Source organism: Abramis brama (genome assembly GCF_963993115.1).
Source record: "Abramis brama genome assembly, chromosome: 6".
NCBI lineage: Eukaryota > Metazoa > Chordata > Actinopteri > Cypriniformes > Leuciscidae > Abramis > Abramis brama.
Genome location: NC_139968.1, coordinates 21,231,742 through 21,257,971, shown reverse-complemented (window position 1 = coordinate 21,257,971; position 26,230 = coordinate 21,231,742). Strand labels below are relative to the sequence as shown.

Below are 26,230 nucleotides of genomic sequence, written 5' to 3'. Positions count from 1 at the left end.
AATGGAGCCTTTTATACATTTTCGTGTTGTATTTAGAAATAAATAATGGACAAATGGAGTCTTTAAATGCCTCAGATGTAAAGTTATTCGCTGTCAAAGTGACGCCAAAATGAATGGGAGTCAATGGTCTGCTAATCAATGGCGGCGCCCGGGGAAGCTTCAATGTTTTCCGGAAACATTGGCCCCCTGGTTTAACTATGTTGTCCACGTCCTCGTTTCCCTTAAATTCTAGTCTAATTCTCATTTAGCAGATTCCACAAACTTTGTAGTCGGTCTACTTCTACTACTATAGGCTTTATCTTATTCTGATTTTCCATTCAATATACTTGTAGTGCAGAATATGAATCTGAACAGATTACTACTGCTGTAGGTTTCTTCCACCCACTGTAAGTCTATCTGAATAAATGTATAATTTTAAAAATGTATAAAAAAAACCAAAAAAAACATTAAATAAAGTATAAAAACATTAAATGTATTGGTTTAGATTAATTTCGAACATTATACTCACAAAACGCGTTTGGTTAGTTACAGTGACAGAGACTGCAATTTGAAAACCTAAAAGATGTCGAAATCATTTTGTAAATTAGCATACATGGATAAAAGGCGGCGACCGGACGTGATGACGCAAGAACTCTCGCCTGTATACGTGCGCGTTCCTGAGTGCGGTCGGAACAAGTAGAGGACGACGGGGCTTCATCGAGGGATTTCACCAGTATTGTGTTTTCTTATAGAAACAGGCCCGACATTCAGTCTGTTACATATTTAACAACATTTCACCATGAGAAGGAAGCTGTTCGGCGCAATTGTCGCCATTTGTATTGGCTGGTTCCAAGCCGAGGCTTATACAGGTAAGGCGTCTTGTTTTTCTGTTGATCATGTAGCAGCTCGCGAGCTAATTTTTTCGCAGTCCAGCTGTAGACATAAACACGACCTATACGGCAAGCCGTCTGTGTTTACACTGATTTTACCTCACAGTAAAGCGAAATATATCGATGATGAACGCTTGAAAGGGTTTGAAATGTTAAAAAGCCGTTTAAACCGTCGGCAAACTCGCGCACGAGCACGAGCACACGCGAAATGGCTCACGCGCATCGAGCAACAGCTGATGTTTGTAAAATAGTTATTTTTTTTCAGTGATGCTCGTTTAGTCATCTCAAGTTCGAAAAATGGAAATGTTATCAAAAAAATGAGTTTATATTCTATATTAATATAAACAATTAATTTAAAAAAAACGTTAAGATGTTAGCGACAGTAATGATCATCACGGCATTAAAGCCAAAGTGTAAAACCCACCATGTGGATTTGCTGTTCTTTCATGTAAAAGAACCTTTAATCCCAACCTAGGAGATGTTGTAACCTTCTAAGTTACACATTTCTCAAACTAAAGAGGATCTTTATCTGTGTATCATTAGTTGACGTTTAATTATTGCCAGGACTCGTCCAAATGTTGCTTGTTAAAATATAAATGCTTGTCCTTATTCCACCAGGTCATTTACTCCAGTGAATGATGTATTAACGGTAAGCATCAGGCAGCCATGACCACTGGTGCAGGCTAGTTTTGGTGTCATGCTGGCTAGTACAGTAAAACATTAGTTAAATGTAACCTTTAATCATAATGAAAGCTTGGGGAGGCAAAACATGCTTCGTCCAATCATTTGGCATGAAGGAGGCATCCAAGCAGCATTTTTCATCTCTTTAGTCTATCATTGTTCAACAAAAGGCTTAGCTTAAGCTCATTATAATGTCCCATCACTGGAAATGGCACAGGAATCCATGCAAACCTACTGAACTTGTAGACATCGCTCACTTACGGTAATGAAAGCTTAGCAGTTTAGAATTTAGTTTTAAATCATGTACTGCTAAGTTTATTTAAATATGTTAAACATCACCCCCATCCTTTTAGATGCATCAGTTGGTTTGCATGATGAATGAAAATGGCAGTAATGAGAATGATTTTGTTTTATGGTCTGGCACCATTATAATTTGTTTAGTCCCCAACGGCAGCAGCTGATGAATGGCAGGGTCGGTAAATCCGAAACCTAATCAGCTTCATAGGGCGCTAAACACTTTAGGAGGTGCCTTTCTGCACGTAAGCATTCATATTTCCTCAAAATGACACAATTTGTGCCAGAGCAACCGATTTACTCATGCTGTTGTTGCATTGTCTCATATTACATTTTGTTATGGCCACATAACTGGATGGTGTAAGTCAGGGGTGTCAAACTCAGTTCCTGGAGGGCCACAGCCCTGCAGAGTTTAGCTTCAACCCTAATTAAACACACCTGATCAGCTAATCAAGTCCTTCAGGCTTATTTGAAAACTGCAGGTGTGTGTGTGTTGAAGCAGGGTTGGAACAAAACTCTGTAGGGCTGTGGCCCTCCAGGAACTGAGTTTGACACCTGTGGTGTAAGTCATAACTTCTCAGAATTAAAATGACAGTTTCCCCTTAGTACTCGATCTTCAGCTCTGCTCATTAAATTGGGTTAAAGCAAAAGGGCAGGTATTTTAAGTTGTGTTTTTGATTGTTTTTGTGCTTGGTATGCTATTGGCAGCCATTTTGAACTTTGGAAAATGCTTAGAGAAGGTGTTTGTCAGCATGTTGTGGGTGAGGATAGTCCTGTCATTCAACTTTTTTTGAATTACTCTCACTAATCTGTGGGCGTATGCAAAATGATCTACTTTCAAAACTAGTCACTGGGTTTCCTGAAACACTAGTTAACTAGCCTTAAAGGAATAGTTCACTTTAAAATGAAAATTGTCATTGTTTACTCGCCCTCAAGTTGTTCAAACTTGTATGAGTTTCTTTCTTTCAAATAAATTCAGCCAGGTTTGAACAACTTGAGGGTGAGTAAATGATGACAGTGAACTATTCCTTTAAAGTCAGCTTGAAATGTAAATTCATGTTAAAGAACTACTTGTGAATGATTCATCTATGTAAGTTTTGTTAATTTTTTTGATCTCATGTTAAATCAGAATGTCATAACTTGATATTCCAGTGAAAACGACAGTAGTATGCCGGACATCTCTGATAATTTAGTCCGCATACTGTGATTAACGTCACAGTATGAAATAATCGCTCTATCGCTACTTCTATGTCATTGAAAATAAAAATGTAAAATTAAAAAGACAAACCAAGGAAAGTTAAATTAAATTTTTTTCTGTTTGTCTGATGAGAAATTATTATTTGCTTTTCTGTCATACTTTGTTATATTGAATCGAGAATTAGCGATGTTCTGATCAGGATTTCTGTAGCTGATACCGACTACTGATTTCTTGTCATCATGATGATGGGTGGATGCAGATCCTGATCATTCAAGCTTTATATATAAGGGTTATGTAAGCTCTCTGTTGAATGTCAGCATTAACCCTTACGCCTGAATTGCATTTTTAATAATTTCACATTAGTTCAAGTGGCATACTTTAAAAGTAATGGCTTATAACTCTACAAAAAAAGAAAAGGTATCAACAGGTACACGGTTTCATTTGATATAAAACCTCTCAAATTTGAAGGAAAATAGATTTTGATCATGTTTGGACTGAAGGTTCTTATGTTACAACACTACTGAGAAAACCCAGAAAAAAAGTGATTTATTGATTTTTGTTTTTATTATTACACAGTGACTATTAGAAAGTAAATCTGACAGGTCATAAATCAAGTTTGCGTCAAATTATCTCAAAGCAGTCACAAGTTATGGCATTTCGAACCATGGTAGCCTTTTATCAAGTCCAAAAACCTCTCCAAACCAGTGGTCTGAGTGTTTTACTGAATACAAGAACTATTTGCATGAAAATTGTAATAAATAACAAGCAATAAGATCCTGGTTGATGAGTGATGATCTTCCAGTGTTTCAGCTGTGCACTCCTATTCAATGGCACACAGTAAATGAAGACCTGCCAATCTGAATGACTGATCCAAGCGCGTTCAAGCTGTTAAACGGTGTATGACTGGTCTCTACACATCATCCCTACCCACAGATCCAGTTTATATTGGTTGAGTTTTCAAATAACGGAATCCCGGAAGTCCTGTAGCTTTAGCCAAGCAGTATGTCATAGATTTTCACAGGATATCCACATCGTATTATGTGGGCTTTTTTGAATCTAGGCAACCTGCTCTAAATAAAGATGTGATGTACAATGGTTAACTAATGTTTAGCGTAGTTACGAAAGCAGAACATGGTGTAAAAGCCTCAGCCAGTTTATGCTTCTTTGTAATGCATGCTTTAGTTAAATTGTGTGGTCTCATGGTAGTACAGGAAATATATCCATTTGTTAGCTTCTATGATGATCTCCTAGAGGCCATCAGAATGAGTTGGGTCGATGGCAAATGGTGCTTTTTATTCAATTTTCTTTTGATAGAGCTTAATGTCCCTTGTGCATTTGGAAACCTTAAAAGCCTTGTGGTGAAACAGTTATGACATGCTGTGTAGTTTAATACCTTTTATAGGGAAGGATATCCCACATTTATCAGCATTCAATCAGGGGCTTGAGCCAAGAAACTATGATGATGAAACAAGTGACCGTAGGTCAGTAATTTTTCTGCCAGTTAATCCACATGTCGGCTTGTGAGAAGGTGACCTTATTGACTTGTTTACTATAACAGGTTAAGTTAATTATCTAGTAGTGGCAGACATTGCACCAAGTAATACTTTTGCACTTTACCGTCCTCCCTGTTTGGGGTTATTTACAATTTAGGCTTGAAATATTTAGTCAATATGCTTGTCTTATGGTAACATTAAATCTAAGCACATATATACACAAATATGTGCTTAAATTCCTTTTAGAGCTTGTTTATGAGTAGTTTTGAATTTGTCTACTCTGGTCCACTTAATGTTGGTGACCTTTCATGATGGTCAAATGAATGAAACCCGTTCTCCTTTCAAAGGGCATATGTTATTTCAGGCTTAAGGCACGTGTGGAGTCCCGCTGGTCTGAATGTAATGTGGATTGTGGACATCTACCCTTTTTACCCCTCCCTGGCTAACTCACGAAAACATTCCTCCCTCAGCAATGGACAAAAAGGGAGCAGTACCTTACTCTTGTTTCAAAACCAAACACACTGAAAACATGTGCTTCACTGCAGGAGGCAACTACAGGTCTGAGGCTGATCTCAGTGTTCTTTTCATTGATGTGGAGGGTTGTTGTTCAAGCCGCTACGCACGTACTTCCATGTCGTTTCGGGGTGTGTATTGTTCCAAGGTGATCAGAAGAATTGTGTTGAAATTCTCCATGGGGGATTAGCAAAGTACAACCTTGTTTTTCTCCAGAGTACATGCTTCGAGTCTACATGAACGGCACAATGGTTCAGGGTTCAAAAGAAAAAGTTGTTTTTAGCTTCATTTCTCATTTACACGGGTTATGTCAATTCCAACAACCCTCCTTCTGACACGCCAACCAGAAAAAATATCAGCTAATATATCAGCTTTAGCGATTTAACGGCCGACCGCAATCATATGACAAGTCTTAAAGGAATAGCCTACTTAGCTCAAATTAAAATCACCACCATGTCATTCCAAATCTGTATGACTTTCTTTTCAGGTTTTTTTTTTTTCTTTCTTTCTTTTCCATACATTAAAATTCAGATGGGTCCAATGTTGTTTTGGTCAAAAGCCGTTGAAACATTAGTCATACAGGTTTGGAATGGCATACTGGTGAGTAAATAGTGACAGAATTTCCATTGTTTCGTGAGCTCTCCCTTTAAGCCCCGGCAGTCACAAGTAATCACCATTACTTCATACCTTTATTTCATGTGAATTATTCTAATTTCATTTTTCACTGCATTTCTTGATATGCTAAGTTTTGTTTTATGCATGCTTCAACTCATTGTCTTTTTAAAATGCTTCTAATGTTCTTCATTTGGGTTTTGCTATCATGAAGTGTTGAAGTCTTGCACCATGATGCTCAATCCAATTTGTTTCTTATGTATGCCTTCTTTATGTCTTCCATTCTAACATTTTCTCTCTTTTTCTGTTTCTTTTCTGCCTGCCTGCCTGCTAATCATTATTCATATCATCTCAATGAACGGTCCACTTTAAATCCAATTTCCCCCTATCACTCGTCAAATGTCCAGCGAGCTTCATAAAATCACCTTTGTCTCAGATGAAACTCATAGAAGACAGTGCTGAGCTGGATTGTGAGGTCATAGGGAACCCCATCCCTGAAGTTCAGTGGTGGTTCATTGAGGGCGAGGAGCCAGATGAAACAGTCACTCAGCTGTTTGACGGTGCAAGAGAGGATCGCGTACGCATCAACGCCACCTATATTCACCATGCCACCAGCACGCTCGTCCTTACCAACCTAATGCTCAACGACACGGGCATTTACGAGTGCCGCGCCTCAAACGACCCTGACCGCAACGACCTCAGGACCCCGCCCAAAGTCAAGTGGATTCGCTCACAAGCGAACGTTATAGTATTTGAACGTGAGTTATGTTGTGGAAACGAGGCGTCTCCACTAGTGTAGAGGAGGAAGTCCTGTAGATTCAGTCTCTCCCTTACCTTACCCTCCCTTGCTGCCCTCCCATACCAGGTCACATGACTTCTACTCTAGCACCGTCTGTTCTGTCTTAGTTATCTGATGCCATATCAGTGCCTAGAGCTTGAGATGAAGTTGAACCTTTTAAAGAAATGGCATTGATCAGTCAGAAGGTGTAAAACGCACTAATTGGCATGCCTTTCTGAAAAAGGGCTCTCATTATGTCTCATTAATGTGGCTTGCTTTTAGTAAACTTCTAAAAGGCTCTTTAGATGTCTGATTTAACCCTTTTGGTGGTTTTAGAGCAGTTTAGCACACTGCATTGCCCACCTAGTGCTTTTCCTCAACAGGATTTCATAAGCTCATGTTCTCCAAACCAGTTGCTGGTTGGTATAATTTTGTTCCCTCTTCCCATCTGTTTTCGCTTGCAAACTGCTCAATGTTTCCCAAGCTCACAGCTAAAATGTACCTTCACTTCTCCTTTGGTAGTGCGCAATGTGCCTTTCGGTGCACATTGTGGTGAACATCTCGTCAGCAATGTTCCGATTTGTTCCGTCATGTCCAAAAATGTCATTTTTTACAGTACCACAGTGAATCCAGAGGTTGGTGGGCTCATTTTAAAGGATAAGCAACAATGAATACTTGGTTTCCTGGATTTCTTTTTCATTATACAGTGAAGATGTTATGAAAGCTGGCGGAAAGTATAGTTGTGTGACTTTTGCTTTTATCTTGGCAGATCCAGACATCATGACCAATCCAACGGTGGTGAGCAACGTGACTTCTGCAACTCTCAGCTGCAATCTTACCAACCCTCCTTCTCCCATCAAAGGCCACTACTGGATCAGGGATGGCAAGACCATTAAAGAGTCAAAAATGAACAGCAGCGCTTACATTGAATACCGGTATGTTCCTCAACCTCATGTAAATAATTGTGACTAAAGAAGAGGTAAATTTAGAACTTTGCTCTTTTGGTAGTGATCAGCTTTGCACATTGTTTAACCATCAATCCAGGTCCATTTAAATATTGTGCAGCTTCTCTGTTTGCCTCTGTCTTCTCTGTTCTGTTAAGAGCCTCCGGCACTCCATACTAGCTGACCTTAATTCCCATTAGAGCTGCTGGGTCGGAAAAATATCCATGGGGATGCCTGAGCAGTGTACTGGAAAAGCTGTTTACTTTATCGTTCATATTTGCTTTACTGTATTGTCCTCTCCTTCACCTTTATTGCTGTGGTGTTACATTGGCTCCCCATTGGCATATAAAACAGTGCGGGGCGGAAACTTTAATTCTGGTTTAGATTTTTGGGTCTCAATGCTTGTTTTTTCTCTCTTTGGTAGCATTGAAAAGATTGATTACCACCATGCTGGAATATATGAATGCGTCTTCCGGTCAGAGCCTCCGGTTAATTCAACCATTGAAGTTAAAGGTAAGAGAATTTGATGATGCTGCTGCTGTCTTTTTCGTGTTTGTGTTCATAACCCATAATTATGCTCTTCCTGTTAGCTCCCCCACATGTAGCGGCCTACAAACACTCTGAAAGTGCTAATGAGAATGACATGGCTGCTCTAGTATGCGTGAGCCATGGATACCCCCTGCCTACTGACTGGAGTTGGTACAAGGTCCTTGAAGGTGACGGTCAAAAGGTAAAGGAAGACTTTACTAAACCGTCGTAATAACATGAGATTGGTACCTGTCCATGGAGTTTGAAGGTTGGTTAAGGTTGCAAAGTTTTTAGTTGGCATTGCGCACTTGCTATTGATTTACCTAGCAGTAATGTCTGTCCGTTTATGGCATAGTTGACTCTAAACTAAAAGATCAACTTCAAGCTTGCAAGCTTTTCCATAGATTTTGGATATGACATTTACTATTGTGTAAATGTAATACTACATTTAATATTACAATGCTTTAATAATAATAGTAAATATACTTCTAATTGTTATAGTAATAGAATTACTGCTAATAATAATATTAACTATAGTAATAAAATGGTTACAGTATTATCCTATTTATTTATTGATAATAATGTTACTAATAAAATTTGTGGTTGTACTAGTAGGTATTAATATTATATCCATTTTGCGTGTTTTGCGCATTATTTTACTCACACCCAAAATGCATGCACACACAAAGCCACCTCTCAGTACTAAATGGAGTTCTTTTTCGCTGCTTATCGCATTTAAACAGTCAAATACACACAAAATAATGTCAAAATGCCTGTCTTGGTGAGTATTCACGTAAACACAGTTATGTTTTAAGTCAACATTATAATGGATCCGTGCGTCAGGTCTTCAAGTGACAGCAGCCTGCTGCCAAATTATGAGATATTAAGAATATCTATATGGCACCTTGGTTTTTCCATATACCATGGTTCTACTCCGTGCATCAATGTCAATTTCGGCTATTAACTCTGGAAAACCGCTAGCCACAGTGGCTGGCGAGCAAAACAAAGTTAGTCAAGCCCTGAACATAATTATTAGTAGTATTATTATTCACAAATAGTATTCAACTCAAGTTAAATAAAGGATTTTAAGATAACAAACAGGTACGATTTTAAAACGGTATCTCTTATCCCCGTAGTCATTTATGTGGTGAAATGCCTTGTAATAAGTGGTATGACTGTACCGTATCCCTTAATTGTCTGTCTAGTTTGAACTTGCCACTTGCTAGCAACTGCTTTTAGGGCTGAGACAATAAATCGACGCATCAAGCGATTCTGAGACATGCATTGCGATTCTCCCTCCAATCGATTCTGAGCTCAGTTTTTAATTTAGTTTTAAGGATTTTTGAACCAAATCCTGCAGCATTAATAACATGACAGTTTTGTGTCTTCAACACAGTTACCTATTGTCAATGGAACTGACAAGTATGAGATCAAGAACACCCCCAACAAGACCACGCTGTACGTCAAAGATCTGAACATTGAGGAGGACATGGGCCTCTACGAGTGCCTCGGCATCAATGACGTGGGAAAAGGCCAGGATAAGATTCAGCTGCGTGTGCGCAGCCAGCTGGCCGCCCTGTGGCCGTTCCTCGGCATTGTCGCTGAGGTCATCATCCTCGTCACCATCATCTTCATCTACGAGAAGAAGAGAAAGCCCGACGAGATCACCGACGGTATGTGACGGAACTGTTTACGTCATAATTGTTTCACTTTCCATTTTCGTGAATGTACAAATGATCAGTGGATGTAATTTTACTTTTTTGTTCATGATTTCGTAATGGTGCAAGATCCTATTTCAGTTTGTTTATTTTATTTGGCTGTAGTGTGTGGCTGTGCCTCAGCTGAGTATTTTTATGATTTACGTTGTTTATTTCTCTGTTCGCTGCTGCTTTTACGTTGTGGTAAGTGCTCAACTGCATGTCAGACTGAAGTGGATTTTGCTTAAACGAGTGGTTTTGGGAGTTTGAATGCTCTCGCTGATAGCCTGAAAAGTACAACTCTTTCACTGGCAGTTTGTCTTAAATGAGAGTGAGACGATAAAATGAACCAGATTCCTCATACTTGGTTTTAAGAAAAGCAACTTTATTGGTTCTTCCGTAGCCAGTGAAAGCGTTTAGCTGAGTCTGACACATTGCAGTTCAGAATGGGTTTTAAATGCCAAGGTATTATGCATTATATCATAATGACATTTCAGACGGATCATGTTATATTGCCTTGCATGCTCTCTGCATCATCTTCTCATTGCATGATATTCTTCAGCCCTACATTCTAGCAGCGACTTCCTCTGCGTCTCATTTGTTTCTGAGAGGCAGCACCCATATGGCAACAAGGGTGGCAAAATATAAAATCCCAACTTTATTACTTTGACCGTTTTTGTCGTTCTGGGTGTGTTTTCTGCATGAAAACCTGGGAAAATGTTTTAAAAGAATATGTTTTTTGGGTGTCAACTCGCATCTTATTTAAAGTTACTTATTTGATTGTCTAACTGTCTGAAGCACAACCTTGCCAGTAGCTGTAATATTTGACTAAATAGTCACATGTGACTTCAAACCTCCTAAAAATGCATATTTATAATTTTATAATATACACCATTTACTTAAGTGTTTATAGTGACTTTAAATGACCACAAACTACATATAATAATATTATTATTATTATTATATTTTACATATTAATAATGTACACTTTAGTTGAATTTAATATTTTTAAACCTCATTTTTAATGACTTTAAACGCCCTTAAAATGCTTATTTATATATAAATTATATTTATGTATACATGTGTTGTGTATATGATGCTATACACAATATTATTGAATTTTATCTTTATAAAACGGTTAAAATTATTTAATGCATGAAGTTAAAGGGCAGTTTGAAGTAAAAATGAAAAAAAAAGAGCTAAAATACAATATTGTATATATCATATACATTTATTATATGTAAAAAAACATTTTTTTTTTTTAATAAATTCCCCACAAATACATAAATAAAACCCCCACAAAATGCATGGATTTTTGTTGTTGTTGTAAATATCAATTTTTATTATGACTAATCTCAAATGTATTTGATGGATGGATGGTAATTTGTTAATTTAAGTATTAAATTAAATTAAGGCATTTTTCAGTAGTTGTTTTTCAATATTTCTGGTTTCTGGTTGATATACTGACCTCAGAAGTCCAGTGCAGGAGTTTACAAATGTGATATAATGCTGTTCGAGAGCCTTCATCATGATTGATGCAGAAAAGGACCCATGTTTTTCCTCAACATTACATGTGTTGGTGAGGTTGTGCTACAAACAACGGAAAACAAACGGAAACGTTTGTTCTTGGGTTGAAAACCACTAAACGTATCCTTTCAATCCAACATCAGACTGCATGGTTAATGTAAATGCATTATTCTGCATGAATCATCATTAGTAGTGCTGTAAAAAGAGCCATAGCTGTGTTTAGATGACGTGTACAGATTTTGCAGTAGAAATAACCAAATGAGGAATATAAACGAGGTTTGCCAGTCCCCGAATCACATTACTCATTAGGCGTTCTGCTTTTAAACTCGCGGTTTGCACCGTTTTGAGGCTGTCAAACTAGAGCTTAGACAAGCTACTGCAACTGTTCTAGTAGACCGTAGTCTTTTACATGCATCATCTTGTAAGATGAGTGTTTAACGCTTTTCTTTTTCTTTCCATGTCTTCCTGCTTCCTGTAGATGACGACTCAGGAGCTGCACCGCTGTAAGTGTTTTGTAATATTTGTGATGAGATATTGAAGTGCAGATATCTGTGCAGTTCGGTCGAGGGAACTTCAAGGCCACGTTGAAGTGTAGACTAGCCCCTCGACGTGCTTCTAGCTCAGGACGTTCACATGCACATCAAAGAGGGATCTGACGTACCGTCGTGTTTTACAGGAAGAGCAACGCAGCCAACCACAAGGACAAAAACGTCCGGCAAAGAAACTCCAACTGAGAGGAGGAGAAAAGGTATTCAATAAATGTATACATTTAATCTAATCAAACCTAAACTATATAGTAAAATATATCAAACATAAACTATATAATAAAATGTTTTTTATGACTTATTTTTTTTTGTGTAAGGTTTAAAAAAAAAATATATATATATTATGGACTTGTCCATAAATTCATTAAAAAAATTCATTTCTATATTAAATGCATAAAATAATTTAATACAGAATAAGTAACTTTATATTTTATACTGAATTTTATTAGTTTATACATGTAACATGTATATTCATAAATGTAATATAAACTAATAAAACATTTAATTGTTTTTCTGTATTTTAAATATTTTGATCATAGAAACAATCAATTATTTTTATATTTTAAAATTATTATTGTCTATACATATTTAATAAATATATATATATATATAAATATAATTTTTTTATGGTTTTTATTAAATTTATGAAAAACATCTAATGGAATATAAAGATACAAATTAAAAAAATAAATTATAAATCTATAATAAATGATGGTTTATGCATATTAATTTTTTTTTTAAATATTTTATTTTATATATATATATATATATAAAAAAAATAATAATAATAATAATAATAATTTTTATTTATATTTTTTATATATATAATATATATATATATATATATATATATATATATATATATATATATATATATATATATATATATATATATATATATATATATATATATATATATATATATATATATATATATATATATATATATATATATATATATATATATATATTTTTTTTTTTTATTTTTTTTTTCTATATAAATATAAATAAATATTCGTTTTTTTGTTTTTAGATATGAACTATAATCAGGTTTTGTTGCTGATTTTTCTTTTGTTTGTTTCAGGTGTCTTGACTACTGCTGAAGACATGCAGAGTATTTTGGTCGAGTAGCACATTATAGTGCACCCTGCGGTTCCTTAACCTTCTGCTTGAGTGTAAATGTCTGAGATATTAATTGGTCTCCTTTTACTTTTATTCGTATCTGTAATGTGCTGCCAGCAGATGTTTTTAAAGTGGTTCTGGGGGGGGGAGGGGGGGAAATTGCATGATTGTATTCGTGTTGTAGAAGTGTGTTTAGTGGAAATCTCTTAATGTGGGAATTAACTTTTATTTTTTCCTCCCCCCCCCGTCTTCCTGGCTTCTTTCACTGTTCTCCACGAGTGTACGCACCGCGACTTTCTGAAACATCTACCAAGTGTGAGATCCGATCACTGTTCAGCATGATAATTTGATTATGTTCAGTGTGTATACAGTAGATTGCTGAAATAACCATTACTCTTTCAATTTCTTTTTGGCAGTCATTTTCCTAAGCCTTACTGTTCAACCACTTTATTGTACATGCTGTTTTTCATTACAATAATTTAAATTAACAACTTTTATGTGCAGGACTCTTGATGTTGCTGCATATTAAAGTGCACTGTTCATGTGGATGGTCAAACGACACTTTTTGTCTGGCTATCAATTTTCCGTTTAATATCTAACAAGGTTATTTTGAAGTTGCTTGGATGGTTTCCAATGTTGAATTTAAGGGTTCATACTGCCATTTTAACCAATAAGGACCAAGTGCTAGTGCAGTGTTCCTCGGATAATCTGTTATAAATTGTTTCCCAAATTCTAACATGGATGACAATTGCATATTTTTAGGTTAAGTCAGTGAAGTTGGGATTTTAGTCAAGGCTTGTTTTGTTGCTTAAATTATACTTTCCTATAGACAGTCATACTTGCATTGTGAAGTATAGTGTCTGGATGTGAGCCATTTCTAAGTTAAGAGATGCGTAAAATTTAAGACCTTGATGGAAGTGTATAAATTATTTTGCCTTAGCTTCGTAGGAAATACACTGTCTACTGTACTGACTTGCACAATCCGAATAAAGATTTGATTTTAACTTTGTCTTTTGAATATTGCTTTGTCAAGTGATTTACTGTAAAAACCATAAGAGATCAGCGTGTTCTTTGAGCCGCCAGAAGGGGGCGTCGTTTACTCATTTATTCGCTTCAGTTGCAGGGAGCGGCTCTACGTGACAAAGCTCACAGCATCGTTATATTGGAGACGAGAAGCTTTCATTTAAACCTTCACGTGCTTTAACTATAGTCATCCATATTTTTACTACTATTCATAGTAATTAAGTCAATGTACATATTCCCAAACTATCGCTAAAGCTTTGGAGAGCAATGTATTTTGGTCGTCCAGCAGATCTAATGCATCTCTAATGAACATATAATTTCAATTAAAGGTGCCTTTTGTCAGATATCTAGGTGGTATAAACAACGTCTCAATTAAAGACTATATATATATATAAGTAGTTTGGCATTTCTTACTATTTCATTAAAAAGCAGTGGAACTATTTTGAGAATATCATTCGAAATAGCCTTCTTGGAAAAACCTGGGGAAAAAAGACATTTGACAAAGTGATGACATGAACTACATTTTGACGACACTTTTTGTTCAGGTCAAATGGAACCTTGAAGACCCCTGATATTATTCATGATTAAAAATAATATTTTATTTGGTCACAAACCTGACATTTTAATCAAATATATAAAATATGATATTGTTTTTCAAATAGCCTATGCATGAAACCAAGACAAATACATTTCCTCGTTCTTATTTCAGGCATCCTTTTTTTTTTTTTTTTTTTTTAAACGTGCAAATGGATAATGCATTCCTACCATAGGATAAAACATGCTAATAACCTACATTTGTATATGAAAAGAAACGCACAATTAAGCGCATCTCGGCCCGTTTCCCACTAATTTCTCCTTGACATAGTTGAATTGATGCCTGTGTACACAGAGCTTGCGATGCGTTTCCAGGTAAGGGAGTGAACGCTTGCAGCCATAGCAACGCTCCTGGTGTAGTTGTGTCTGGTGACACTGGGACGCGGAGTAAAGCCACTAACTGCCCACGTCTGCGCTTTCGCAATCTGGCAGCGTCAGGGTTCATCTCAAAGCAACCCCGTCATGGACGAAGCGGAGGACGGCGATGAAGACCACAAAGAGATCCTTGACCCTTCCTTCAGGATGATGAAGAATGTGGCACCAGGAGGGGGAGCAACGAGCAGGATCTCCAACAACAAGGACTTCGCCTCGGTCTCCTGTGGACGCAGCACGGAATCCACCGCGCTCCTCAGTCACGGAGATGTTTCCAGAAGCGGGTTTGACGGCGAGGAGGGCACCGGAATGAGATGCGTTATCAACGGAGACTGCCGAAGACACGACAGCTTGTCCTCAGTCCTCTCCAAGCAGGAGAAGCAGACAGGTGGAGGCTTCCCAGCATCTGCATGTCACTCCAGCACCTCCAGCATGGACGGCTCGGTCACTCCTGCCCCGACCGCCGACAAGAAGGACTCCAGGGTTTCCTTCTCCAACGCCCCCCCTGCCCACGGACCGACCCCGAACCAGCCGGAGCATTCTGTGGGCTTTCCCAAGTCTGAGGATGGCCAGATCTCGGCAGATGATGGGGAAGCCAGTGACAATCAAACTTACATGCAGAGGCAGTTTAGCGCCATGCTACAGCCCGGGGTCAACAAATTCTCCCTGCGTATGTTTGGGAGTCAAAAGGCTGTGGAGAAGGAACAGGAACGAGTCAAATCCGCTGGCAACTGGATTATTCATCCGTACAGTGATTTCAGGTAGGGGCGATGGAGTAACACCTATGGAGACTCAATACCTGGTTGCAAATTCACATGAATTCTGTAAAATGGCTGGCTTTTCTGGTATAAAAAGGTTCGTTTCTGTAAAATATTAAACATTTTGTTTGACAAAAAAAAAAAAAGAAAGAAAAAAAAAGAAAGTGTGCCATTGTACCACTTTAAGTATATAAAATAGAATTTAATGCAGATTTTTGTATCAATTTATTTATTTTTCAAATAGGCCACACTGTAAAAAATTTCTAACCCTCCCAAATCAAAAATTTCAAGTGACCGATAACATCTAAATTTTTCAATTGGCCCAAGTGAAATTCTTGTTGCAATCGTCTGTTAACATTGGCTCAATGAGAAATAATACGTCAGACTAATTGAAAAATTTAGATGTTATCGGTCACTTGAAATTTTTGACTTGGGGATGTAATTTTTTTTTTACAGTGCACGTTCAGTAAAGAGCTACACTTAACAAAATCATGGTAACAGGGTTGACCATTTAAGGTCGTCCTCTTCTGACAAGTAACACTTCAAAATGCAGTGAAAGTAAAAAAGAAAAAAGTAACAGAGTTGAACTTTTAAAGTTCAATTAGCCATTTGTGGTCTAGGTCATAACACTACAAGAAAGATATTTTAAGGCTGATTCATTCATTCATTCACAAATTCAGAATCACACCAGCTTTTAATTGTAGTCAGTGACAGTGTTGATTTAAGGTGGTCCTCTAATTAAGGTGGCACTTATGTGTATACACCTTGTTTGTTAATAACATTTGCTAGTAGAGGGCATATTTAAATAGTCAACCCTGTTACTGTCACTTTGTACAATGAACAGCTGATGTGATTCTGAACACTAAATATTTGTGAATGTTTAAATATCAGCATTAAATTCTCTTTCTTATAGTGTTATGATCTAGACCGTGATGGCTAATTGAACTTAAAAATGTCAACTCTGTTACCTTTTTCCTGAAAGTAACAGAGTTGACATTTTAATGTTTGTTTAGCCATTCTGCTCTAGGTCATAACACTACAAGATGTGCTGATATTTATTCATTCATTCACAAATATTTAGTGTTCAGTATCACACCACCTGTTCACTGGTCACAATAACAGGGTTGACTATCGGACTAGGACTAAGACGGTCCACATTTTAGGATGACATTATTAACAAACAAGGTTGCAAAGTAATTGTGATGTCAATATGACAGTTTTCTAACAATTCATTTTATTAAGTAAAATTTTTATTAAACTAATTTAATTGTGTGTCAACTCTGTTACCATCATACCACCAGTATCAGCTTTGAGGGACACAAAAGGCACCCTTTTCCTGGAACAACACATAGGCTTGGATATCAAACATGCACTATTTTATAATTAGTAATAAGGATCGGGAACTCACGTTCACTTGATATTTTAGCAAACTCAAATCATTAATCAACAAAATGAATCATTGATGGCCAACTTGCACCAGCTGTTATGTTTCATGTCATCAGGTGTGTATAATTTACCAGAAAATTTATGGAAATCCTTTTCCGTAAAAGCCGGATAAACTGCAAAGGGAAATTTAGTCAGGACACTTACTTCAAAGTTCAGAAATGATCCCCTCAGCCTCTCAGGATGAAGTCTGTAATGAAACGCAATTAAAAAAACTGGGAATACAACTTTCTTGTGGAACCTTACCACTGATTTTTAGCTGCGAGTGCAATGCCACACTAAATGCAAACAAGCTTTCTTTAGCATCCAAATAGTTAAAAATGAAATTGCTCAAAACTGACACTGGACCAGATCAGAACTGATCTTGTTTATTACTATAGCTCAACAATATAGTTCAATGGTTTGTTTGTTGTTCACCCAGCAATCAATTTTAATGATAGTGTCCTCTGTTGTCTCTGCTTAATTATGTCTCAGGACAGGGAGACAAGAAGCCTTTCCTCAAATACAGTGACAAACAGGTTGATTTGATATCAAGTTACCTCCGAAAAAGGCTGTTATACAGGATCACTACCTCAGTTTAGGCAGTAGCTAAAGAACTTTTGATTGAGACAGACCAATAATCCGTTTGACCAATATTTTTCATAATCATTTGCTGGGTCTCCAAAGAGTAACACTCAACAATGTTAGTTCATCACTGTGCATTCAACAGGAGAGGACTCATTTTGTGTAAACCATAACTTTTTATTTGTTATGAGGCGAGAAACACATAGCAGAAATAAAAGATTTTACAGAATATCTAACTTGTAGCCATAAAAATAATAAAACATAAATAAAACAAATAATATAAAAACAATAAAATAATAATAATGAATAGATAAATAAATATACCATTCTCTGACTTCCAATATCTGTGTATACAAGATGTATACAAATAAAAATATGAAATAATCTTTCATAAAAGTATCAGGCATAAAATTATTTTAAAAAGAATCATTAAAACTCAACACAACTAAATCATAATCATAATAATAATAATAAACAAATAAAAAACAAATATTGGTCATAACCCCCCCCCCAAAAAAAACAATTAATTATCTCTTTTCAGATATCCAGTTCAATGTTTTAATGGAATATTTTAAACATAAAATAATAAAACTAAACATTCATTAAAATACAAATAATAACACATATATATATATATGAAAATAATTATATTAAAATTTATATTAAAAAATATATAATTAAATCAAAATCAAAATAATAATAAAAATATTATTTATTAAAAACAATATTTTTGACGTATAATAAAGGCTAAGCACTCTATCTCATACAGAGAAAGATAACACACACAAAAAAAGTAGTCCTTTTTTTCCCAACATCAGCATCATTACACATTCTTTTACGCTCTGCTCATTGTGCCAATGACTGTTCATGCACATTTTTTTCTGTGCATGCATGGGGGAAAAAAGAAAGAAAAGAAAATATATAATGGATTTGTTCAAGCTAGTCTTCGTATTTATTCATAATCACACGTTGCGGTGCAGGCCAGTGACCTATTATTATTTGCACAGAGAAGACAAAAGGAGCACTGCATTTAAATGAGCTTTATGTGATGAGCACATATTATTAGAGCACAGCTGCATAGTTGGCTTGAGAAACCTCAGTTATGATCGCTTCTGAAGTTTTGGTTTCAATACCACAGACAGCTGTGCAGTCATATCGCCATATATAATCAATAAATCATTGATACACCTTAAGAGAAGCTACTTACATCTTAATTTCACACTTAAATTTCAAAAGTCTGTAACCCGTCTGGATCTCGTTCTCAGCGTCCTTGTGATGACCTTGCATAGGCTGACTATTATTTATTGGTACAATATCTCACCATATTGATTTAATCCAAAAAGCACTATATCACACGAAAGCTGTTTTATTACGCCTACATCGCCTCTCTCCTCTCGTGTGCGTGTAGCGTGTTTGTCAAGGCTGGGGTTATTTATAGGATGCATCCCTGTCTCACCGAAACGCACGAGGACTGAATTTCATTTCCTTATTATAAGGGTGTGCCTCTCATGCCAAATACATGAAAAATGCCACATTAGATTGACATACGGCAAACAAAAAAATGAAAACAGTTCCCAAAAAACAGCCTCATATTAACATAAGGTGTCCATGCACCATGCTAAATAATGAATTCATCCACACAACTCTACCTTGAAGACTATCATTTACAAATGTTTCAGACACTGAAATGCCTATTTTTTATTGGCATCCATCAATAAAATCAAAATTCTCTTATGCGTATGACCTGTAATCCATGTACCCGTTCCTTCATTCTCCACATAGGTTCTACTGGGATTTCACAATGCTAATGTTTATGGTGGGCAACTTGATTATCATTCCTGTGGGCATCACCTTTTTCAAGGAGGAGACCACCACCCCTTGGATTATCTTCAACGTAGTGTCCGACACGTTCTTCCTCATGGACCTGGTGCTGAACTTCCGCACGGGCATTGTCTACGAAGACAACACAGAGATAATACTGGACCCGGAAAAGATCAAGATGAAGTACCTGAAGACGTGGTTCGTGGTGGACTTCGTTTCATCCATCCCGGTGGATTATATCTTTCTCATCGTAGAGAAAGGCATCGACTCTGAGGTTTACAAGACCGCCAGGGCATTGCGGATCGTGCGTTTCACCAAGATTCTCAGTTTACTGCGACTACTTAGACTGTCCAGACTGATTCGTTACATCCATCAATGGGAAGAGGTAAGATGGGCTTCATTGTTGAAGTCAAACACGATCTTTCGATTTGTGACTGAAGAAATTGAAATATTCGCTTTGATGAAAGGAGCATTGAGTAATCGTTTCTCATTTAAAAATTGGTTTTATTCTACGTTGAATAGGTCATCGGTCATCTCATGGTGGCTGCCATTTGAGATAAAAAAATAAATGAATCATGGCTGATAGCTTCGGTAGCCTAACTCAAAAATAATTGCTTCTGCTGGATATACACAATGGCTGCGTCCAAAAGCGCAAACTCTCTTCTTTTGAATAAGAAATTACTTCACGACCATAGACTGTAAGAAAGATGGACGACGCACCTTCACTCTCTTCCACTGTAGAAAAGTGCCAATATGGCGCTGACATTTTGCGCTGATTTGGGACCTGATTCTGGGACCTGAAACGGTTAGTACAGTTTACTGCAGAACAACTCACAAATTAAAGTTGGTGCCTCAGTGACTACTTCGCTCAGAGAAGCTGTCAATCACAGCTGTCAATCATGACATCACACTCCCGTTTTTATAGCATCAAATAGCTAACTAAGACCAAACTTATTTTAAAAAACCAACACTTAAACTTACATCAGCGTGATAAAACTACCTAAAATGACAGATTTAGTTTGCCTCACGTACCATTAGATTACATGGAGAGGGCGGGGTTTATGACCTATACTGGGACCAGCCACCTGGGGGCGATCATTTTTCAGGACTTGTGCGGCACGCTTGTTCACGACTATTAAAAAAAACTACATAGTTATGCGCACTTCTGTACTTCACTGGTAGGTCATCTGGGTACGTTTGGCCTAGTGTTTTATGAGTATGTGAATTCAGACTACTCTTTTCACATACGTTTTTCGCCTACTATATAGTAGGGAAGTATGCATATTTGGATGTAGCTTCTGGCATTGGCAGTCTGACAAAATAAGACAAGAAACATGTTGAAAACATGACTGATATTCTGTTGAGCGTTCTTGCGTTCTTTTCCATAAACTCAAATGCATATCTTGACGGAAATGTAGGTCACTTTGGATAAAAGCGGTATGAATGTAGAAGATAGAAGATCGAGCACATTGCACTGTGGGACACAGTCTTTCGTATGCTATTCCAAACATAGCAAAATGTTTATTTACCTGGTGATGTCACTTCTTTTGTTTGTAATTGCGAGAAGCAGAATGTATTCAATGGAGCTTTTCACTGATTTCCAATGCTGTCTTGTAGGTGTTTGTCGTGGGTGACTAATTAGGTTCACAGGCTAATTAACATAGCCTGGGGTAATTAACGATCATAAACATTGAGAACAGCAACTGACTGACCACAATAGTAAAAACAGTTCAGTGCATTAACATTAAAACAATGACCAACATTTTAAAACACCATCTTTTGTGAACATTTGGGATGATTATAGAGAGCCAGCTGGGTGACAGCAATGTGACGATTTGTCTGGGGTTGAGCTGATTGATGATTCAGTTATATGCGTTCTTTTCACCACCAAATGGGACAATTATGCTCCTGATTACATAGTGGTAATGTGAGCTAGGCATGGCCCTCAATTACTGAATCAACCTTGCACAGCAGTGCCACATTCACTCCACACTGTTTAGCCCACGTATAGCTCTTGATTACTCAGGCAGGGACAATGCACAAGTAAGACAACCTAAAAGATATTACCAAGTTGTGAAACCCATTTGTCTTACACCACTTTTCCTTAACCTTGATTACGTGAAGGTAATGTAAATGCCTTAAAACTGAGGTCTTTTACTGGGGAAAGGTCATAAACAGCTAGCATAACCCCTAACTGCACACTTAGATTGTTGCCCATTACCCTGATTTTGTACTGCATGTAAACAGCTGCCCCCCTTGGACGTCTGTAAAGCCTGTTGTGTTTTTGGCCATAACAAGAAAAACAGTAACACTTTAGAACAATTCTCATTTTTAACTGGTTGCTTATTAGCTTGCACTTATAAAGCACATTGTAATGCCTTATTCTGCACGGCCATATTCTTCATCTCTTAATCCTACCCCATACCTAACATTAAAGGGATACTTCACCAATTAGCATTAAGCTTTGTATCAGTAGAAACCCGGTAGTATTTTCGAATGACCGTGCTTCCCTCCCTCATGTCCTCCTGAGACGAGAGATTTCTGTATTGTGTGTCTGGAAAAAAAACTCAGATGACTCAAAAATGGTAATTTTGCGTCATCGGAGGCTTTTTTGGCCAGAGGCGAGAGTCTACAGCCAGTAGGAGGAGCTAGTTCCACATGTTTTCAACCCGCCCATAGGGGGATCTCACGATAAAACCGCGTCTTTTCAGTTTCGAGTCGACTAGTAGCCTAGTTGTATCATTTCTTCCGATACTGCGCTCTGTTACCGGTAGGCGTGGCTTGGGAGTGTCCTCGTAGGGCAGCGAAGCAAGTGCATTCTGGGAGTTGTTGTCTTTCATCCACTTTTCTCAGTCTAGAAGGCACCAACTTCTAAAATAATTTCACATTTCTACTACATAAATGACCCAATTTAAATACACATTCATCTTTCCAGCGGTGAAATATCCCTTTAACAACTACCTTGCTAACTATTAATAAGCAATAAATTAGGAGTTTATTGAGGCAAAAGTCATAATTAATAGTGAATATGTGTTCCCCATACTAAAGTGTTTCCATAAAAACTAACAAGAAAAGCATTTCATTAGCCAAAGTAGCATGTCATAATAAAGCCATATTTTATGCTAGCTAATAAAAAGGCTTTACTTGCCAGCCTTCTGCTTACAAGATTGCAAAGAGTAGCCTATAGGTTAGCAATGGTGAACATTGTGTAATGCTATCAGGCCAGTTGTTATCTTGCTAAAATAACACAAAGCAAAATGTTTTTGACCATTTATAATTTTGTTAAAAAACGAATTCTAAGCTACCAGGCTAATAGTTAGCTTGCAAACGGCAGAGTAATTGAAAACAAAGAAAGATAAATGTTTTGTTTACAAGCTTACATTGTGTATGTTAGGTTAGCATGCTAATAAATCTATGCTAAGCTGTCAGGCCAGTTATAATGTTGCTAAAAACACAAAGAAACTAAAAGCACAATTAAAAGGAAATGTTTAGTTGATTAGCTTATATTAACCATTTATAATTTAGTAAAAAACTATAAATGGTAAGCTATCAGGCTAAGCATTAGCTTTCTAAATCCAGGCTAACTACTGTAAACTACTGTACACCAAGAAATCAAAACGTTTAAAGTGCTGACACACCAAGCCAAAGAGCGGCTGTCGGCCAACGCTGGGCAGTTGTTGAGCGTCAGCCGGCAGTTTATGCAGTGTGGGGTATATTTGGCCAGTTGAGCATATTGACTTGTCGGTGAGAGAGAGAATTCTAACTATCTGATGTTCAGCTTAGTGAACGAGTTTGCACTATAATCAAAGCAAAAGTGATAAAAGCCAGCAAAGAAGTCAAGATGGCACAGACAGAAGGCTATTCTAATTTGACGTCATCTTACCTGAGCATTCCAATGCGCAAATATTTTCATAACAACATGAGTCGCCTGGAATAAAGAAATTGATCTGCGTGATCCATTATTCAAAATGGTAAGCAAGCACTGCTTTGTTTACGGTTTATATATCTGCAGTCCTAGTTTCAGCATCCCTTTTGAATGACGAATATAGACTATAGATACCTGATGATATAGGCAGGTGCTAGTTGACAGTCGCCTGTAGTCCTTTTAGTGTGTTTAAGCGCAGCGTTTTGGCTGAGACGCAATACAGTCAACTTTCATTGCCGTCCTTTAGAATTACCATATTTGGTTGTATAAAAATGATAGATCACATAGTTTGTAAAATTTGCTTACAAAATTGTTTCGAACCAACAACCACACCATGGTATGCATACTGAAAAACTACTCAAAAAACATGCCTGGTGATTATATTGTACATACACAAGCCAGTGTTTTAACAAGGACATTAGTCAGCTGATGTTTGACAACATCCTTACATTAGGTGATTATGCATGCCAGAAGAAAAAGGATATTCGGTATGGATCATTAATTTAACCAAATTCAAATCGCAGTGTAATGAGACCTATAAGTGCTTCCACATTGCTTTGAGATCAGTGAGCCTTATCAAAGAGGCTTTCAAGAACTGCACGGCGACAGTGATATGCTAAACAAACAGCCATAACTCCCAACCATAGCCCCCAAGCATGATGCTTCTCTTCAAATATTAGTCTCCAGTCAGTTTTATGTTTTGCATTGTCTCGGTTTTAAGATGCTGCTGCTTCTCAAGCTAGAAAAAACAACCCATGCCGACTAAGAACTTTACAACATGAGCAAGGTTAGTGTCTCTGCCTTGTCTTCTTTTATCGCTGTTTTGGCTCAGTTGCTATTTGGGGCACTTGGCTTTTCTCAGGTGTGACAAGCCTTGTTTCTGGTATGGGAAGTGAGTGTTGACACTGTCTCGCACAACCACACAAGGAATTATCCTGGGCTGGCTCCAGATCGCTTTCCAATAACTGTCCTCTTCACTTTGTAACCACAAACAAACTGCACACACAGCTGTCTCCAAGAGACACATTCTCCACTCTTCCTTAGTCTTGCCAGGAAGAACTCGGTATCAGTTTGGCACATTACTTTCATCATTCACAGACATGTTCGTATAATTCTGACCTCACAGTCACCGATATTGAATCTAATCTGACGGGATGAAGTTTGTAGAATGTACTGTACTCATTACATAAAGCTTTGACAAACCTGATCTCAATACAATATGTTCACAAATCTAGAGGTCACACATAATCTACAAGTCAAAGGGGTTTTGAAACAGTAGCTTGTTTAGACAATCCCTCCGAAAACGAGGGATTTTGTTTCAGTGTCTGTCTTTGTTTCAGAGTCGTGATAATTTAATATATTCTGGTTTGTCCTAGAGAGTCCTTCCCTTCTGCTACTCAAATGTAATGAGCTCTTATCTTGACTGACAGATCTTTCACATGACCTATGACCTGGCCAGTGCGGTGATGCGCATTATCAATCTGATTGGGATGATGCTGCTGCTGTGCCACTGGGATGGCTGTCTGCAGTTCCTGGTGCCCATGTTGCAGGACTTCCCTTCGGACTGTTGGGTGTCCCTTAACAAGATGGTGGTAAGTCTTACCTTCCAACTTACCTCGGTTTCTGTCACACAAATCTTCCTTAACTCTCCTAAATAGCAAGTTCTCAGTGATTTGTGTAGCCCAAAGTTTGAACATCATTTTCTACAGTTACACACATAGGAATGAGCCATTTTCAGTCCAGGAACTGAATCTTGGACTCAGCAAATGGCTCTGAAAAAGGTCACTCTGAGTCCTCATTATGCCTGGACAATTCCACACAATATGCAAATAAGAATGCCAACACCTCTACTGATATCATCAGTGTTTGACAGTGTTAATCACATGGGCACATTGGGGAGCCGACTCCATCACCTGCTCCTCTCACTTTCCCAAGTCTGCCAGGCACTTCGAGTCACCCCTCCCTCACTGCTCACCATCATCCATCTGTTCTAGAAGTTCTCCATGCTGTTTAGTCTAGTTTGAAGAAAAGACACTGTTTGGACATTTGCTTCACTGATGTATACAGTCATTGATCGTAAACCTAAGTGTAAACGATTGGCGACAGTTTGTGAATAGTCGTCAACCAGTTTGGTATGAAAAACCATACAAAAAAAATGCCAATGGAAAGGTTGACAAACTCACAGGGTTGAATAAATCTAAGAAATGCACATTATTTAGGGTTTACCTGTCTGGTCATCCTTTTTGAGACTCTTTATATGCTGTCATGTGACATGGGGACAGGTTTCTCATTGGCTTTTGTTACCACAATAGTTGCAGTCAGTCTAGTCATTGCCAGTGCTTAGCAATCAAGGTCAGCAGCTTTCCAAAGGCAGATTGCTTGAAATGAAAGACGCAGCGTTAAACGATCCGTCTCATTATTTCAAGTGTCCGCCTGTACTCTCAATAGGCCCTTCTTTGTGCGGTAATGAAGCCTGAGTCACACTCGCTGAAGGTGCTATAAAACACTGGACAATTTACAAACCTTCCTTCATTTGTTAGAACACAATACAACTTAGAGGCATTACCATTCAGGATACTGAAAAAAAAAGTGATGACATTCAGACAGTGTGAATCCAATCCAAAACAGTATCACTTGTACTTGCCTTCTTCCTGTCTGCAGATATCCAGGGTCCGATTCTGAAAAAATAGGTCTTCAATAGTGGTTGGAAAAAACATCATGATCATTAATGTAAGCCTAGACTAATCAATATCACATCCAAACTGAATTAAAATTCCTTGTTGAAGTGCATAAATGAGTTACAGATGATTCAGCCACAATTCATCTGCCGCTGTGTTTCCCGCCTCTGATAGATCAATGCACTGAAATACACCCTTTGATCCCTTTTGATCCAGCTGTGCCCTGTGATCCATGACCTAGCATCTTTAAA

General features: G+C 37.5%; 2 protein-coding genes across 4 annotated transcripts in view; both read left to right on the top strand.

Moving 5' to 3' along the window:
• Positions 1-602: 602 nt before the first annotated feature.
• Positions 603-13,805, top strand: bsg (basigin). 3 transcript variants are annotated; one of them, XM_084116739.1, is made up of 9 exons: positions 640-848; positions 6,068-6,418; positions 7,208-7,373; positions 7,807-7,895; positions 7,973-8,112; positions 9,307-9,583; positions 11,625-11,637; positions 11,811-11,882; positions 12,764-13,805. In XM_084116739.1, the coding sequence occupies exons 1-8, from the start codon at positions 779-781 to the stop codon at positions 11,866-11,868; spliced, it is 1,164 nt and encodes a 387-aa protein (XP_083972865.1). In that variant the 5' UTR covers positions 640-778; the 3' UTR covers positions 11,869-11,882; positions 12,764-13,805. The 3 variants fall into 3 exon arrangements, with proteins under 3 accessions (XP_083972866.1, XP_083972865.1, XP_083972864.1); XM_084116738.1 differs by having other exon boundaries at positions 11,613-11,637; XM_084116740.1 differs by lacking the exon at positions 6,068-6,418 and having other exon boundaries at positions 603-848; positions 11,613-11,637.
• A 761-nt stretch (positions 13,806-14,566) lies between these two features.
• hcn2b (hyperpolarization activated cyclic nucleotide-gated potassium channel 2b) overlaps positions 14,567-26,230 on the top strand; it is a 31,501-nt gene continuing 19,837 nt past the window's right edge. The window contains exons 1-3 of the mRNA XM_084116480.1: positions 14,567-15,551; positions 19,338-19,761; positions 24,732-24,893. Of these exons, the coding sequence (XP_083972606.1) occupies positions 14,881-15,551; positions 19,338-19,761; positions 24,732-24,893 (1,257 nt within the window). The 5' untranslated portion in view covers positions 14,567-14,880. The remainder of the gene's footprint in view (positions 15,552-19,337; positions 19,762-24,731; positions 24,894-26,230) is intronic.